Source organism: Folsomia candida, unplaced genomic scaffold, assembly GCF_002217175.1.
Source record: "Folsomia candida strain VU population unplaced genomic scaffold, ASM221717v1 Fcan01_Sc002, whole genome shotgun sequence".
NCBI lineage: Eukaryota > Metazoa > Arthropoda > Collembola > Entomobryomorpha > Isotomidae > Folsomia > Folsomia candida.
The window spans coordinates 12,968,326-12,980,776 of NW_019091194.1; the positions used below are offsets into that span (position 1 = coordinate 12,968,326).

A 12,451-nucleotide genomic window follows, 5' to 3' on the forward strand; every position below is an offset into this window, starting at 1 on the left:
GATCCTTCTTTCCTTTTGAAATATTGGTATTGATATTCTGTATTGTTACCCGATTCTAAACTTGATGGTGCGTAACTGATACCAGTTCCTTTGCATGCTAAATTTGCTTTCGAAATATTTTTCTGTAGTGTCTGCATTGTTGTAACGTTTGATACAAAAAAATAAAATTTCCCCAAAAATTGTTTTCTCAACAAGTCTCGCGAAATTTCGTCGGGATATCACTTTATTATTGTGGTATTACAGATTATCATATCTTTATACGTGGATAATCTTGTGGCACAAAGGAATTTTTCACCCGGATTTGTATGCACATGTGCCATTCTGTAATTATACTGACAAATTGCATGTATTGTGAAAGCTGATATAAACCGCCGACAATGTCATTAGGTATTGAATAATATTTACAATTTGTATAAAAATATTTCCAAATATTGAGTACGATTATTTCTGCATTTATTTATGCGCTTTCGTAAAGGGACACAAACAAATAAGTAAATCGAGGAACAAACAAAAAAACAAGGCTAAAGCCTTTCATAGTTTCATACATATTTTATATCCTCACGCTTCTTTTCTAGTGCTCCATAGACAGAAATCTCGGGAAACTTGACTTTCTCATTCCCTAATCTGTTCTTGTTGGTATTGTTTTCACCAGAGAAATGAGTAAAAGTGAGTGCAGTGCAGCAGATCAGGAGAGCGGTAAAACAAGTCCACTGCAGTAGATAATTCAACTGAGGAAAGAAAGCTCTCAACCAAATTTCAGCCCATTGCTGCTTGCACATTCCGTTATGTTGATGTTGCAAAATTCGGCAGTAAAAACAAAAGGCTTTCGTTTCGTTCCACTTCAGATTACACAATGTGAATACCAAATAAGAGCTTTGATAAAAAGCTGAATGGTAGCAGGGCCAGGCTAATGTTGGTGGACGCTCGACTCCCGGTTTCCTGACTCAACGAGCAGCATTTTGTTCTGTTTCCTTAGTTCGGTAGTTCCAAACCATCTCCGGTATAAATCAAGAGGGCTGAAAGCGTTCAAACCTCCTGTCCGAATTGTGTATATCGCATTGTATTTCTCCATGGGATTCCGATCCAACAGCAGCTAATACTCAGCGGCTTTTGACGGTGGAAGGAAAGAGGAAGTAAAAGCAATATGAAATGAAGCCAACGCTGGATCTTTGAGTATCTACAACTGATGATAATGCTCCTGATGAAACAGATCCGACGCTGCACACCATGAGGCAAGGGCTACTACCTAATAATAATAATAACTATGGATTCTTGTTGTGCACAGTCAAATGCAGGAAATACATATTGAATGGCACTGTGTATTAGTCATAAATACATACATACTTCTACACATAAAAGTTATTTATAAGTTATCCATATGTATTTGGATATCTTATACTTAGCGCTAGGTTGATGCTATCTGTAACAAAGGAGAATCCTCCCGAGCTCTCGAGCAGTAGAAACGGAATATACGATGTCAACGGTGCTGCTAGATACATACGTACACTCCCTCTCATTCTTTTCTCACCACAAAATAGTGACAGTTCACGAGCACCTCTTTATCAAGATGGGTTATGTGTGTGGGCTGTTGCTGACAGAAGTAGTGTTGTTATGCGGTAAGTAAAAAGCAGTACTTTTTGCACCATTAGAATTAGAAGGGAGAGAAGGGCGAAAAAGACTGCAAACAAGAGGCAGGCAATGCAAAAGCAAGTAAGTGGATGGAGCACAGCTTTCGGAGACGGAAATTGCGGCCGGAGGCTCAAGTCTAACCAACAACCATGGTAGGAGCAATATATGCAGCCATATCCCACTTATCCGGTTGATACAGTTGATCCCACCAACAATCCACTTGGAGATAATGATGAATAGCGAAAGCTCTGAATGAACACCCCAGCCCGCTTTCTGCATCCATCTCCATTTTCTTTTCCTTTTTTGGTTAGCCTCACTCACTCAGCTTGATCTGTGCTGGCTGGCTGGGTGGCTGGCTGGCAGGGAGTGTATAAGCACATCGAGCTGATGATGAGGTGGTATGCTTGACAGAGAAAGGCACGTCTCCCATCACTTTCCTTTCTCACTCACCCTTGTTACGCCGCACATAATATTAAATTTGAGCGAAAGTGAGTGAAGTGAACCCACGAAACCTAACCAGCGGAGGGAATATAATATATCAACGTTCCTTCTCTCCCCACCAACTCTGTGTTTCCAGTTTCCGTGTGAGAAAATGCAAAAGAATTGGAGGATGTTCTCCTCTCGAGATGGATTGGAATAGATTCCCACACTGCATATATGCATTTAGCAGTGCCACGCCACGTCCTCCCTGCCCTGCTGGGACACAGCTCGATCAAAAGTGTGGAGGAGAGAAAAATGTGAGTGAAGTTGTGTGTGAGTGAGCTTTGACTTTCAGTTGAGCAAACTGGGATTTGGGGAGATGCACGACTTAGCAAACATTATGACTACATATTACTTTCACTGCATTCTTTTGAATATTTTAAACCAAGATGAATCGAGGAGTCGGTGGAATTTAGAGCATGTGAGTTGGATGTGAATTCAACCATGATCCTCCTAGAATTATCGCTGCTTAAATCCGAACATTTGTATCAATATTTATTCATTAACACAAGGTAACAATTCCGAGTCAAAGTTAATGTTGAAATTCTAAATATTTAAAAACTAAAAAAAACAATACTCCGCCTAAAAAATTACGCCGCCTTTTTAATCTCTTTCCCCATCTTGAACTTGGGTACTTGCTGGAGCAAAGAATCCACCGGCAATTCCTGTTCCTCGTCCCCCTCAAAGGCAAAGTAATTTAACTTTGCTTTAGCAAGACGGCACGCATCCTTTTCGTCCTCAGAAGAGACTGGTTCGGGGCGTGTGTTCATGAATTGGACTCTCATTCCATCGAAGAGTTCCTTGTTTCGTTCCATCCCAAATTTCTGTAGAAAATATTGTACCAATAATTAGTAATTGGCAATAATAAATACAATTGCTTCAAGCAAGACTCACTATTCCAAATCCCTCCAGTCTGTGGGCGTACGAGTCAGACTCGGTGATGGCATCCTTCAAAATGTCTCCAGCCAAGGTCTTCAAGTTGGCGAGGTTTCAGTTGAAAATATTCAACTCAAAACAACGCCAGCCGTCGTCCAACATCTTCCAGACGGTGGAGGAGGGGGAGCTTGGGTGGTAGGTCGCAGAGCGTTGACCGTTGGAGAAGTATCCCCAGTACAGCCGCATGGTGAAGGCGGGATCATTCTTGTTGGCGACGACGTGGGTCTCAATTTGTATTGGGGTCAGCTTCTCAATCCCGTCCCAGTAGAATCCTCCAACCCAGTAGTTGCAGTAGGATTTTTTCTGAAGAAATGCTTCAGAGACCAGGACAGAGTACTTAGAATCCAAGAGTTCAACGGTGGAAAGAGATGCGAGGTAGTTCGTAAAGTTGCTGCAGCAAAAACAAATTAAATTAGTTGTCATTATTGCTCGTTGACCCGTCTAACAATTAAACTTACACTTGCTTTATCTGGGCATAAGCTGGAAGTTGGAGCCAGTGGTTCAGGGTGGACCGATCAATTCGGAGAATTGCTCTAGCAAATAAAAGACAATAATTTAGTTCATTTTGAAAGGAGAATTAATTGCTTTAGTAAAATGACCAATTACATGCGACGCAGCTCTGCCAACTCTTCTCCGGAGAGGGCTTCTCGACGTGCCTTCCTCAGTTGATAATTTTTTTTGCTAAAAGATAAATGTAAACAAAGATTTGCGTAAAATGATACACTTAATTGACAAGGTTAAAAACAATTTTACTTGTAATCAGCATCTAATTTCAATTGACTTTTTCGATATGCAACATTTGCAGCTCTTGCTTTGTCCCTATGAAATCCAAAATGCAAATTTTCATTAGAACAGTAAACAACGTGTATGAATTTCTGAGTATTAAGTATTGATACCTGAACTCTTTCTCGTTTTCGTCTAACTGCTTCTTTTGATAGGCATCCGTACTTTTCCTTTGTTTATTCCTATAAAAGGAAAAATGCAAATTTTTTTAGAAATATAAATTAAATATGTCATCATTTCTTAAATAAAATTAATATTTATACCTGAATTCCGTCTCATTCTCCTCTAATTGTTTTTGACGATAGGCAGCTGTTCTTTTCCTGTCTTTTTCCCTAAACAAATATTTAGTTATTTACGAACGATTATTTATAACATCTTATAACACGTACTTGACAATAGGATCTTTCCGTCGTCGGCGTTGGGACACTGCTTTCTGTTGTCTTTGTCGGTCTCTATACCACAATTCAGTTTCTTTAGAAAGCATCAAATATTTTTGATTAACATCATTTCTGCTTACTTTTTCTGCTCAGCGGTCATTCCTTTACGGCTGACATAGCGTTTTTTCTCCTTCTTTGCTGGAGCAATCTCTTCCTCATCGTCACTCACTAAAGAGAAATATACAACATCACAATTTGTTACATTAATTCATACTTTCTAATTTTAACTAACCAGCCGACTCAGATTCTGCAGCGATCTGCCCCTCCTCTGCGGGGGGTGGTGTGAACAAGGGGTCGTCACATTTTCGTCCAAGGTAGACGAAAGACGGTTCGATTCCATATTGCTCCAGCAAATCTTCATCCGAGAGGACCTTGCTTTCCGCAACAACAGCTTCATCATCAGCAGACGAGGTCTTCCTTCGCAGTGACCGGAAGTAGTTTTCCTCCTCATCCTCTTCCTCGGAGTGCGATTTCGGAGAGAGATTTCTGCAGAAAGAACAACTAAATTAGCACGTAAAAGTAAAGATTTGCTTGAGCAAAGACGCCACAAAAGTACCAATCACTTCAGACTAGAAGAGGTGCCCGGTTGTTCACCGTCGTCAAGCTCAACGACACGCTGCCAGAGATCCAAATCCGCCTCAACCTGGCCACCATCACTACCACCACTAAATAGATAAATTAATTATTAAATTATAACATTGCTAGAGCAAAGATAACAACAAGTACCACTCACCTAAAATTGGGCAAAGGACGCAGTTCTTCACGCAGAGGAACCCGTCCCACCTCCAATTCCACCCGATCATCGCCATCGTCGCCATCACCACTGCCAAATACATGTATATATTTAACATAATTGCTGCAGCAAATAGTTGAAGAAGAAAACTTACCTCATGATTATAAATCAAGTCGCAGAACTTATTAAAAGTTACAAATTTTGTCGTAATATAAATTTTAATGAATGTAAATGATGTGGGTGTGATTTGAGGATGGAAGATTTTGTGATGATGATGGCGTGGTTTTGAGAAGGACAGACTTTTTAGGAAATTAAGAGTTCTCGGACAGCTTGTTAAGTTAATTTTGCTCAATGTGTTTTACTTCAGTTTAAAAAAAAAAAAAAAAACAAGCCTTGTCATACATAAAAATGGTTAGAACTTAAAATGAATTGGGCTGATGTGGCTCGTAAGGTAAGCTTGAGAAGAGTGGCCAAGAATATTGGTTGAGCATTGGTTAAATTACATTTTGAAGGTTAATTGAATTAGGATAATTTGATAAGAAGTAAGGAGACACATTATGTTATCATATCGGTATTTTGTCCTTTCATACAATTAGAAAAGGTAAAATTGAGAAGTACATATTAAGTAAGATAAAATATTTGTATAATTGAGACGGCGACATGTACATCAGGTCAAAGAATCAAGAAAAGACTGAACTTGAGAATAAGATTACAAATGGTTATAAAATCTCGTAATGTCCTTGGATGCAAACGAATTGGGTGGACAGTAAATGTAAAATAATAACTTATGAAACCGATCATTCCCCGGACCTTGAAGTGGCACCATTTCAACACTAAGAGTCATTATTTGAATCTTCACCTTGAACTGGCAGTAAACACAATTTCACAATTGGTCGTTTTAAAGTTCCATCCTTGGTTTTTAGTGTAACAATTCTGGTGTGACCATCGGTTCCTGGATGCAATTCGACTACACGTCCTAGGCGCCAGCGCATGGGGGGCATATTTTCGTCCTTGATTGTGACTAAATCTCCAATTGCAATGTCTTTGTGTTCTTTCATCCACTTGGGGCGTTGTTGAAGGCGAGTGAGGTACTCGGATGACCACCTCCGCCAGAATGACTGGTACAATTGTTGGATGAGTTGCCAGCGGTTGAGTCGACCGGCGTTAAGATGGCTGAGGTCGGAATCGGGCGCAGCGGTGAGTGGGGCTCCAATCAGGAAGTGGCCTGGAGTTAGAGCAGACAGGTCACTTGGGTCACTCGATTCTTGAGTTATGGGTCGGGAATTCAGTAGAGCTTCTATTTGGATAAATGTGGTACTCATCTCTTCAAAGTTGAGTTGGGTTGTGCCAAAAGTTCGGATGAGATGGTACTTTACCGACTTGACTCCAGCTTCCCAGATTCCTCCGTGATGTGGACTTCCAGGGGCGTTGTAGTGCCACTGAATCCCTTCATTTGCTAGCTGGTTTGATACTTCTTGGTTGTGAGATGAATTGGCAAAGCGAGCTGTCAATTCTCGGAGTTCGCGATTGGCACCAACAAAATTTGTTCCGCAGTCTGAGTAGATGTCAGAAGGCCGTCCCCTTCGTGCGATGAATCGTCGTAATGATGCGATGAAGGCCTCTGTCGACAAGCTGCTGACGAGTTCCAAGTGAACAGCTCGAGTCACACAGCAGACGAATAGGCACATGTAGGACTTGACGGTTGTCTTGCTACGTGGTAACATTGGCTTTAGCAAAAACGGGCCGGCGTAATCCACTCCACATTTGGTGAATACTCTGGCTGGGGTCACTCGAAACTTTGGTAGGTCAGCCATGAGTTGTTGCATTGTTGTAGCTCTCTGTTTTGTGCATGGTACACATTGGCGAATTTGGTGGCGAATAGCATCTCGTCCACGAATTATCCAGTATTTTGCTTGGATAATTGACAGCAAGAGTTGTGGTCCTGCATGAAAGTTTCTCTCGTGTTCATACCGGATGAGTAGGGTAGTAAGATGACTCTTCCTCGGCAGCAGTATGGGGTGGCGTTGGTCAAAAGCAAGGGATGATTTGCTAATTCTTCCTCCCACTCGAACGAGACCAGACGAATCGAGAAAGGGATTCAATGCGAGGATTTGGCTTTTTACTCCCACATGAGGGTTATCAGAATTACTGAGGGTTTGAATGTCAGAGGGGAAATATTGATGTTGTGTGAGACGCACCCAATATTCCATGGCATTGTTGATCTCTTCGGGATGTAGGGGTCCACTGACTTGGCTGCACAATTTTCGAGTTGAAATGCGTGATTGGATATTTCTTGAGAAACGGTACATCCAAGCAGTCATTCGCAGTAGTTTGGAAAAGTTGGATGAATTTTGTAGGATTATAGAGAAGGGGTGTACTTGGACTTTGTTGACGACGAGTTCCTTTCTCTCCTCCATGTCGATGGTTGAATCGCGATGGATCGGCACGACCAGAGAAGGAATACCATTGTTGAGCCAACTGGGGCCCTTCCACCACAACATGAAGGCGGAAAGCGTAGAAGGGTCGATTCCTCTCGATGCGCAGTCTGCTGGATTGTCGATGCCAGAAACGTGTCCCCATTGCGAAGGAAGTATTCTGGTTTGGATTTTGGTGACTCTGTTAGCCACAAATCGGTGCCACCTTGATGGTGACCCTTGGATCCAGTCGTAGGTCGTGGAGGAATCAGTCCAGCCACTAATGTGTTGGTATCGAAGATGGAGAGCCTGCTGAACTTTCTCCATGAGTTTGGCAAGAAGTTCCGCAGCGCAGAGCTCTAAACGTGGTAGTGACACGGTTTTGACGGGGGCGACGCGTGTTTTCGACGTGACGATGGCGATGCTTGGAGGAGAGAACGATGAGTAGCTAGCCAAGTACACCACCGCAGAGTAGGCCTTTTCGGATGCGTCTGAAAATCCTAGAAGGGCGAGCTGGCAGTCGGAAGTTGGTGAAGGTTTGATACAGCGTGGAATTCGAATTGATTCAATTTGTTTTAGTTGCGACTTGTAGTGGATCCAACTCCGTTCAATCTCTTCTGGTACTGGATCATCCCATCCTAGCTCCAATTTCCATAACTGTTGCATCATGATTTTAGCTGTGACGACAACGGGAGCCAACCAGCCGATAGGGTCGAAAATCTTGGCGATGTCTGAGAGTATGCAGCGTTTTGTAAGAACTTTCTTCTCTGTGCTCGTGAGGTTATCAATCTTGAAGAAGAATTGATCAGTCGACGGGTGCCAGTATATCCCCAGTGCTTTGATGGTGTGACCAAGTTCCACGGACAATACTGACTTTGTTTCACGTAGCGATTCTGGTAAAGCGTCAGTGACTTCGGGGTGGGTGGATGACCATTTACGTAGTTCGAATCCTCCACATTTCATGAGGTCGAGGAGTTGTTGTTGAAGAAGTAATGCTTCTTTTACCGTTTCGGCTCCGCTCATACAATCGTCCATGTATAAGTCACGTCGGGCTACTACGGCTGCAAGAGGAAATTCGTCAGCATGGTTCTGGGCGTGTTGGTCGACGACAGCAGTGGCTAAGTAGGGGGCAGGACCGGTGCCGTAAGTAACGGTAAGTAGGCGATAGTCCTTGATGGGATGTTCAGGGCTTTCTCTCCACACGATGCGCTGGTAGTCGGTGTCCAATTTTCTTATTAAAATCTGGCGATACATCTTTGCAATGTCTGCAGTGAAGGCGACAGGATGTGTGCGAAATCGTAGCAGAATGTTGAACAGCGGTTCTTGGATAGTGGGACCAACCAATAAGCAATCGTTGAGAGACTTGCCGTTCGTGGTGCGAGCAGAGGCGTCGAATACAACCCGAAGTTTGGTAGTTGTACTTTCCTCCTTCAATACGTAATGGTGAGGGATGTAGTAATTGTTGCTGGACATTACTTCATTTTGAGGAACTTCTTCCATGTGACCAAGTTCCTGGTACTCCTTCATAAAAGCGTGGTACTCTTGACTGACTTCTGGTTGTCGGGCAAGGCGTCGCTCTAATTGTTTCAGTCGTTGGATTGCCATGTCGCGTGATTCGCCGAGGTTGGGTGGATAGGACTTAAAAGGAAGATGAACAACGAATTTCCCATCATCTCTCTGCGAATGAGTTGAGCGGAAGTGCTCCACACAAGTATGCTCTTCTTCTGTAAGTGGTACGGCTTCTGGTAACGTCTCAAGTTCCCAAAAAGTGGTAAGACGATGGTCCAAATCAGCATTTGATACCTCTACTCTTGTTGGTGCTTCATCATTTTTACTTAGTTGAACATGAAATGCATGATTATTGTTTTTTGTGCTCTCTACCTCACCCACCACCAGCCATCCTAGGTCGGAATTGAGGGCGAAGGGTTCTCCTGTTGCTCCAGTGATTTTGTCACCACGGATCAGGCCATAGAAGAGAGATGCTCCTAGCAGCATGTCGATCTCTCCAGGGTTGTGCCAGGTCTCATCTGCTAATTCGAGCGAGTTGAGATGACTTAGATTTGCGTTGCATGGATGAAGAGGAAGATGAGTTGTGACCGTGTGCATGACACACGTATCCTTTGCTCCAATGATGAGCGATGAGTTGAAGTGAGGGCTGAATTCCAAGTCCACGATGCCTTGGGTTGTGCCTACCGGTACCTCAGATAGCCCGGTAACCAATGCTTGCTTTTTGTTGTAGCGTATCCCCAGGCGTCTGATGCATTTTCGGCTAATGATATGCGTATCAGAGCCGCCATCCAGAAGGACACGTACTTGTTGCTGAACTCCTTCAACATCTCGAACGTGAACAATTGCAGTTGCAAGGAGAGTCTGGCCAATTGTGTTGAATGTTTGAGCATGATGTGTGAGTGACGGATTGTTGCCGGTTGTGGGGGCGTTTTGACCAGTCGGTTTGGCTCTGTGGATGAGGGAATGATGTCTGCGCCCACACTGCTTACAGGATGAAGTCGTGGTGCACTTATGTACGGCGTGGCTACCTCGGAGACAATTGTAGCAAAGATTCAGTTTCTGGACTACCTCGATGCGATCTGGAACTTCCATGGCCAAAAACTTGCTGCATTTGAAAGGGGCGTGAGATTCTTGTGCACAAATCTTGCATGGTTCTGACGATGGTGATGGATTTTGGGCATGATGCACATGATTTTTCTTGGGAGCTTGCTGTTGCTTATCAAATGGCTTGATAATTTGAGTAACTTCTTTGGGGCCAGCCGCTTCTAGCGCCCTGGAACTCGAATAATCCCTGCAGGGGAGGGACGCTGCTATCTTTCAGACTCTGCTCGTACAGTTCCTTGGAGTGTGCGTCCAATTTCTGGTAGAGAGTGAATAGCAGGATTGAATCCCATTGTTGTACGGGTTGTCCCAGGATCTCCAGTGACCTGATGCACTCGCCGCTAACGTCAACAAGGGAACGAAGAGTAGTCGATGTGGGGCTTACGATTGGGGCCTGATTGATGAGTCGCTTTAAAATAGCAAAGAGTAACTGACGATCGTTCTGATACCGGTCTCCTAGCTGTTTCCAGGCGATATCATAATTGGCGTCGCTGATGACCAATGATTGGATGAGTCTCGCTGCTTCTCCTTTCAGTTGGGTCTTCAGATATGCAAGTTTCTGAGTATTTGATAGGTGTGCGTTGGTGTGAATTGCTGTACTGAACATGTCGCGGAACGATGTCCATTCTTCTATCTTCCCGTCGAAAGTGGGAAGTGTTAGTTTTGGCAACCGGATGTCCACTCGCGGAGCTGCTCCTGTGCTTGCCGTAGGTGTGGGCGTGGTTGGAGCCAATGAAACCTTGATGATTTGGAATTGGCTGCTCAACTCCATCACTCTGTCCATTAGCTGTTCGTACTCATCCTTGTGGGGCGTAAGGTCGATAGGGTCGCAATTGATGACAATTCTCTCGAATGTTTCTTCAACTGTTGCTTGATTCCGGGCGACGGTTTGCAAATAATTGTCAACTTTACCAACGGTTATTGGATTAGTAGGATGATCGGCCAGCTTCTTCTCGAGCCATTCAATGGTGTGTTGAGCTCTTTCTCGTTCTTTTCGTGCCTTCTCAATTTCTTTGTATGGAGCCATGTCTATTTCGAAACGTACTCAAATCACTTTTCACGCACTTTTTAGAGTTTGAATTCACTGTAATCCGGTTCGATAGAGACCAAAAATGATGTGGGTGTGATTTGAGGATGGAAGATTTTGTGATGATGATGGCGTGGTTTTGAGAAGGACAGACTTTTTAGGAAATTAAGAGTTCTCGGACAGCTTGTTAAGTTAATTTTGCTCAATGTGTTTTACTTCAGTTTAAAAAAAAAAAAAAAAACAAGCCTTGTCATACATAAAAATGGTTAGAACTTAAAATGAATTGGGCTGATGTGGCTCGTAAGGTAAGCTTGAGAAGAGTGGCCAAGAATATTGGTTGAGCATTGGTTAAATTACATTTTGAAGGTTAATTGAATTAGGATAATTTGATAAGAAGTAAGGAGACACATTATGTTATCATATCGGTATTTTGTCCTTTCATACAATTAGAAAAGGTAAAATTGAGAAGTACATATTAAGTAAGATAAAATATTTGTATAATTGAGACGGCGACATGTACATCAGGTCAAAGAATCAAGAAAAGACTGAACTTGAGAATAAGATTACAAATGGTTATAAAATCTCGTAATGTCCTTGGATGCAAACGAATTGGGTGGACAGTAAATGTAAAATAATAACTTATGAAACCGATCAGTAAACACGAGTGAGATGTAATGCCTGTGAAACAAATTGCATACCCAACGTTTGCTTCAGCAAAGTCCACCACCACCACCACCACCACTCAGTCATCATTCATCCAAATCCCATCTCATCCCGCCCCACTCACCTCACTCACTAATTTTATAGTGTTCCAACAGAGCAATTGTTTTCAATTCATCATAATTAATTATAACTATAAGTTAATGCTAATGCACAGTGGTGGAAGGTGGAATGAGTGGGGATTCAGCAGATCCAACTGCGGTGCTACAAAGTGGGCATGAGAGAGACTATAATTTTGCACAAATGTAATTGTATCTAAAGGGTTGGAATGCGACTGCTTAGCTCCTGCTGCTGTAAATATCTACATGAATGCATGTGAGAACAAAATGTGGGCCGGTCGGGTTTTACTCCACATTCCACTTTCTTGTTGGTGAAAAACCGGTCCAGTCAGTCAGGCTCACTCGTCGCTGGAATATCAAACCAGAGCCCATCGAGTGTACTTGTACTTACTCCTCCCTTGCGACAAAATCGTTTTTACAGCGGCTAGCAAAATACGTTGACCACCAGAAGGCAAGTATATAATCCAAGAGTAACGTCCTCCTACTTGAGGATGAAACTCCTGGAAAGTGGACTTCACCCAAGGCATTGCTTAACAGGCTGAAAGGTTCAATAGACATCCCTTCTGCATGGGGCGGCTGCTTTAACATATCGTCGTCCGCATGCACGTGATGGCAGTTGATAG

General features: G+C 43.0%; 2 protein-coding genes across 4 annotated transcripts in view; one reads left to right on the plus strand and one right to left on the minus strand.

Moving 5' to 3' along the window:
• Positions 1-12,451, plus strand: part of LOC110844711 — an 82,025-nt gene that overhangs the window by 26,391 nt on the left and 43,183 nt on the right. The window lies entirely within an intron of this gene.
• Positions 2,575-10,036, minus strand: LOC110843465 (stress response protein nst1). 2 transcript variants are annotated; one of them, XM_035847958.1, is made up of 13 exons: positions 5,153-5,834; positions 4,999-5,088; positions 4,829-4,930; positions 4,498-4,751; positions 4,346-4,433; positions 4,218-4,280; positions 4,092-4,160; positions 3,942-4,010; positions 3,799-3,864; positions 3,652-3,726; positions 3,504-3,578; positions 3,004-3,436; positions 2,575-2,933 (listed from the first exon to the last, which is right to left on the minus strand). In XM_035847958.1, the coding sequence occupies exons 1-12, from the start codon at positions 5,155-5,157 to the stop codon at positions 3,100-3,102; spliced, it is 1,293 nt and encodes a 430-aa protein (XP_035703851.1). In that variant the 5' UTR covers positions 5,158-5,834; the 3' UTR covers positions 2,575-2,933; positions 3,004-3,099. The 2 variants fall into 2 exon arrangements, with proteins under 2 accessions (XP_035703851.1, XP_035703850.1); XM_035847957.1 differs by lacking the exons at positions 2,575-2,933; positions 3,004-3,436; positions 3,504-3,578; ... (4 more) ...; positions 4,218-4,280; positions 4,346-4,433 and having other exon boundaries at positions 4,638-4,751; positions 4,822-4,930; positions 4,999-10,036.

What these genes read in the sequence shown, in the direction of transcription:
- LOC110843465 (XM_035847957.1), bottom strand. Translation starts at nt 10,013, where the DNA reads ATGGAAGTTCCAGATCGCATCGAGGTAGTCCAGAAACTGAATCTTTGC.